The sequence below is a fragment of the Psammomys obesus genome, unplaced genomic scaffold, assembly GCF_907164565.1.
Source record: "Psammomys obesus unplaced genomic scaffold, mPsaObe1.curated_primary_1811, whole genome shotgun sequence".
NCBI classification, from domain to species: Eukaryota; Metazoa; Chordata; class Mammalia; order Rodentia; family Muridae; genus Psammomys; species Psammomys obesus.
Window position 1 is genome coordinate 1 of NW_026590464.1, and position 5,377 is coordinate 5,377.

General features: G+C 40.4%; 1 protein-coding gene across 1 annotated transcript; it reads right to left on the minus strand.

The window, feature by feature from the left end:
- Positions 1-2,767: 2,767 nt before the first annotated feature.
- LOC129676886 (putative olfactory receptor 2W6) lies at positions 2,768-3,712 on the minus strand. The gene has a single exon (XM_055607400.1). It carries the CDS (start codon positions 3,710-3,712, stop codon positions 2,768-2,770), a length of 945 nt encoding a protein of 314 aa, XP_055463375.1.
- Between the last annotated feature and the right edge of the window lie 1,665 nt (positions 3,713-5,377).

Sequence of the window (5,377 nt, forward strand, 5' to 3'; positions counted from 1 at the left end):
TCCTCCCCTACAGTGACATCTCCTTCTGGCATTAAATAAACCTGTCTCCTTTTTCAGCTGTAAGTAATGACACTGCTTTCTTGTTTATCTTACCCTCTTGTTTATCTAACCCTCTCAGACCGCTGAAAGAATGGAATCCAAGATATTGAGATTTTCCTAAGAATCTCATGTTCAGCAAAGTAAAACAGTAAAGCCTGGTGCAAATGGAAAAGTTTGTGTCCTGAAGAGAGATTTCACAAAGTTCTGACAACTGGTCACATGACCTTGCAGGAGAAAGAAGCTGAGGTGATAATACTGGGTTGGGCCACAGCCTGACTGAGACTGCAATAGCTCTAAAGACAGCTTACCTTCTGTTTAAAACTGAACCCCATGCTAGTAATAGAAGGGTGGGCTTGGGTGATTGTCACCTGGGATTCTTCGTTCCATTTCTAATGTGACTTCATTGAATCCATCTCTTTTACCTCCTTTGCATTACTACTTCCTTAACTGACCTATCCCTGCCTTCTAGATAAGTGTTGTTAGGGCTGCCAGTGTCCAGGTTCTTATCCTAACAACCCTTTGGGCAACCACTCAGACCAAACCACAACTCAGAGATCATAAAGCCAAAAGTAGAGACGGAAGCTGACAGCCTCCTCACGAGGACAGCTGTGAGCAGAGCAGGGACCTGATGCCACTGGTTCTCATGGGGTACCCTAGTGGTGCTAAGGTCCTATACTCTAGCCATAGCACCACCATGTTCCTGTGAGAACAGGTCTCAACACTGGGCTGCTTCTTCTATGTGCACACGGACATGAACTCACTTTAAAACTTTTTAAAGATGAAGACATTTTCAAAAGAGGGGCCAAAAATATAGACTCTATATGTTCTATTGATACTGCAAGCATGGGATGATGGATTAGTGGGATAGTCATGACAATAAAATTAAGCCCCCTACTCAAACTGCCCCAGTCCCATCCTCCCTCCCTCTTAGCCTCATCCCTTTCCCCTAGTCCACTGAAAGAGAGAGCTCTCAATTTTTGCCATCTGCCCATAGATTGTATTAGTACTATCTTTAGTACTATCTTTAGACAGCTCAGCTAACATGCAAGAACATAAAACATGGTTCATGGGGGCTGGAGAAGTGGCTCAGAGGTTAAGAGCACTGGGTGTTCTTCCAAAGGTCCTAAGTTGAATTCCCAATAACCACATGGTGGCTCACAACCATCTATAATGAGATCTGCTGCCCTCTTTCTGGTGTGCAGGCAGGACATTGCATACATAATAAATCTTAAAAAAAAAAAAAACAAAACAAAAAACGTCATTCATTGTTTGCATGAGGCCACTTCATGTGCTTAAACTCAGATAAAAGGGTTAAAAGCTTTAATATTCATTGATATCTACCTCTTCCAGCTCCTACTTGTCTCGCTGTCTCTGTTTTTTCTCCTCCTTCTCCTTAATTGCTTGTCTCATTGATTTGTTAAAATACATGAGAAAGTCACCTTAAAGAAGGAGGGGCTTATTTTGGCTCCCATTTTGTTTAATTTTTGTATTTTTCTTCAAAATTTATTCATTATATATCCTGATTGAAGCCCCTTCCCTTAACTCCCCCAATCCCATCCTCCCTCTCTCTTTGCCTCATCCCTTTCCCCTAGTCCACTGAAAGAGGGAGTTCTCCACTTTTGCCATCTTCCCATAGCTTGTTAAGTCTCATCAGGACTGCTTGGAACTTCTTACTCTGTGGCCTAGCAAGGCTGCATCATCAGGGGCAAGTGATGAGAGAGAGGTCAACTGAGTTCATGATAGAGGCAGCCCCTGATCCTCTCATCAAAGATCCACCTGAAACTAAGCTGCCATTCAGACAAATCTGAGCAAGGTGTCTAGTTCCTCTCCAGGCATGGTCCTCCATTGGTGCACCAGTCTCGGCAGGATCCCCTGACCTCAGATCTTTTAGTTTTGTTGATCTCCTTATGTGTTACCATGTTCCCTCGATATCTTTTAATCCCACCCCTTTCTTCTTCCATAAGACTCTCTGCCCTCTGCCCAAAGTTTGGCCCTGAGTATCAGCTCTGATCCCCTGTTGGATGAATCCTTTCAGAGGACATTCTATAGCAGACTCCCATCCTGTTTCCTCTCTTCCACTACTTCTGGTATCTATCCTGTTTGCCATTCTGAATGAGATTTAAAGCATCCTCCCTAGGGTCCACCTTAGTGTTTCGATTCTTTAGGTCTGTAGATGGCTGTCCTATACTCTATGGCTAATATCCGCTTATTAGTGAGTGAATAACCATGTCTGTCTTTCTGTTTCTGGATCAATTCATTCAAGATGATTTCTTCTATATCCATTTATGCCTGAAATTTTTATGATTTCGTGTTTTAATAGTGGGGTAGTATTGCATTGTGTAGACGTACCACAATTTCTTTATCCAATTAGTTGAGGGACATCTCAGTTGTTTCCAGATTCTGGCTATTACAAATAAAGATGCAATGAACATAATTGGACAAATGTTCTTAATGAATGGTGGGGCATCATCTGGGTTTTAGGCCCAGGAGTGGTACAGCTGGATCTTGAGGTAGTTCTATGCACAATTTTTGAGAAAACTTGACCCCTACTTTTAACACACACAGTCCATCACAATAAAAACAAGAAGCAGCTGGTCACATTGTATCCGTAGCTGTGAAGTCAAACATGGTGAAAGTTAACATTATGCTTAAGAAAATTCTAGGTACAAATGAATGCCAGAGAACCCGTTTTAAGCTGCCAAACTAAAGAAATATTTTTCCATTGACCTCACACTTTAGGAGAATGTCTGTCCATTCCTAAAATTCTCTTCACTGCATTCTTTACATCTTTGTTTCTTAAGGTGTAGATCAAAGGGTTAAGACTGGGAGTGACAATGGTGTAAAAAAGGGTAAAAAAATGACCTTCCTCATGGGATATGGTATTCTGTGGCTTCATGTACATATAAATGACTGTTCCATAAAACAGGGTTACTACTGTGAGGTGGGAACCACATGTATTAAGGATCTTTCTCCACCTTGTTGCTGACTTGATCTTCATCACAGCTTGAGTGATAACTCCATAGGAGATGAGGATTAGTGATAGAGGTACAAGAAGAAATATAACTCCAAGAGTAAACACAACAAACTCTATAACTCTGGAATAAACACAAGCCATCTTGACCAATGCTGGCATTTCACAGAAAAAATTATCCACTTCCCGGTGTCCACACCTTGGCAATTTCAAAGTCAAGGGACAAAGAATTAAGGCACTGCAAAGACCACCCAACCAGGCTGACAGCACCATCTTCTGACAAAGAACAGGATGCATTATCACTGTGTAGTGGAGAGGTTGACAGACAGCAGCATAGCGGTCATAGGCCATCACAGCCAAGAGAAGACATTCTGTGGATCCCAGGGCCAGGGCAAAGAAGAACTGGAGTACGCACCCTCCATATGTAATAGACTTCTTCGGGCCCCATAGATTCACCAGCATCTGTGGGACAATGCTGGTAGTATAACAGAGGTCCACCAAAGATAAATTAGATAGGAAGAAATACATGGGTGTATGGAGATGAGAGTCCAGATAAGACACTAGAATGATGGTTGTGTTTCCTACCAGAGTTACAATATAGAAGATGAAGACAACCACAGAGATGATGTGCTCCAGTTGGGGTCGACTGGAGAATCCCAGAAGGATGAAGTCTGTCTCAGAGCTTCTGTTGTTTGTTTCCATTGCTCCTTAGGAAAAGCTAGGACACAAGGGTATAATAACCAAAGTTAATTTCAGCCTTGTGTAGAAAGGAAAGTCTTTGGCTTTTGCTGTGATTGTTCAAACTCCATCATCTGCATTTGTCTTCTTCTTGGAGCATATTTTGAAATATTTATCACTGACCAGAACTTCTCTTATTTATTGTATCCAAGTGATTTTACAAAGTGCTGAATGCAGTCCCTGTATATTATAAACCATTGAAAACCATGAATTTTTACTGTCATCTTACTCGTGGTTCTGTGTTTTGATTTTTGTGTTAAAGCATAATAAGAATAAAAGTGAGAGTATATACTATATATGTGTGTGTGTATATATGTACGTGTAAGCATTTGTGAAGGTTGGGTGTGTGTGTGTGTGTGTGTGTGTGTGTGACTCATGGCTTTGTAGTGTTACCTGTGCTGGTCTTAAACAACCATACCCTGCTGGAATGGAAAAGATCTTGAAATTTTCTCGTGGAACTCTATGTATCATTTGATTATGACAAATCTTTCCTTTCTCAAAAGTGCTGAGCTTCAAGCAAAAAGATTTTAAATTTTTAGATACTCTACCACTTGATAACAGAACCACTTTTTCTTGTGTTCATTTACAAGTGCCTACATCCCAGCCATTATCACCATCATAATAGAACCACCACCTCCTTTTCTGAGCTTTTCTCTGTTCAATCTTATGGTCATTATGCTTTCTGGTGTGCATTTTGCTGTTCATAAATACACATTTTTGTGATATACCTTTTTTATATACATTTGCTTGCTAAGAAATAATAACTTCTCTAAATTAATAACCTTTATCTGTTTGTGACATTTTTAATACCTTTAAAGTGTCATGCTACACATTCTGCTTAACTTTATGGACGTACTTCAGGGTTAAACATTGAACTAGTTCTAGAATCTTTTGGCCATCACAGACAACAGCCACTGTCAGCTTCTGGCCACTCAGAAACTCCCCAGAAGTAGCCAGGGAGATGATCCAACAAGAGAGAGATCATAGGATAAGCAGTCAGTCGGCTGTCCTTACCAAATTCACCAATCAGCACTGGATTTTCTGGTTACTCATTTTGATTAAAATATTGTAATGATAAATGATCTCATGTAAATCATTGTTGTATAAACCTTAGTTAGAGCATGAAAATAAATTATTAAAAAAGGAAGATATTCAGAAATTTCATGGAGTGAAAATGTACTTTTTCATATGATGAATGTGTTGATTTGGCTGAGTATCATGTTTTTATATTAGTAGGATATCAACAAAGTCAAGCATAGTGCTTAGATGAACTTGTTTTCCTTTTCCTTTTTGGGAGTGGAGTAGAGGGGCCCAACAATGCTTTTTGATACAAAGACACTTACAGGCCAGGCTGGCCTTGAACCTGATATGTAGCAAGGGATGACCTTGAATGCATGATTTCTCTTGCTTCTCCCAAGTGCTGCAAGTGCGGGACTTGCAGGCATGGGCCACCACCCCTGATAAATCCCAACCAATGTTTATGGTGTCAAATACAAGGCATAAACGGTTCCTAAGCTATACTCTTCGGCAGTAATTTAACCCACGTATATACAAAGCTTTCCATATGTGAGGTAAATACAATTATATCCCTTCTTCAGTGGGAGGTTATGGACATTAGTACTCATGAAA

Coding starts and splice junctions, on each gene's coding strand:
- LOC129676886 (XM_055607400.1), bottom strand. CDS start 3,712: ATGGAAACAAACAACAGAAGCTCTGAGACAGACTTCATCCTTCTGGGA.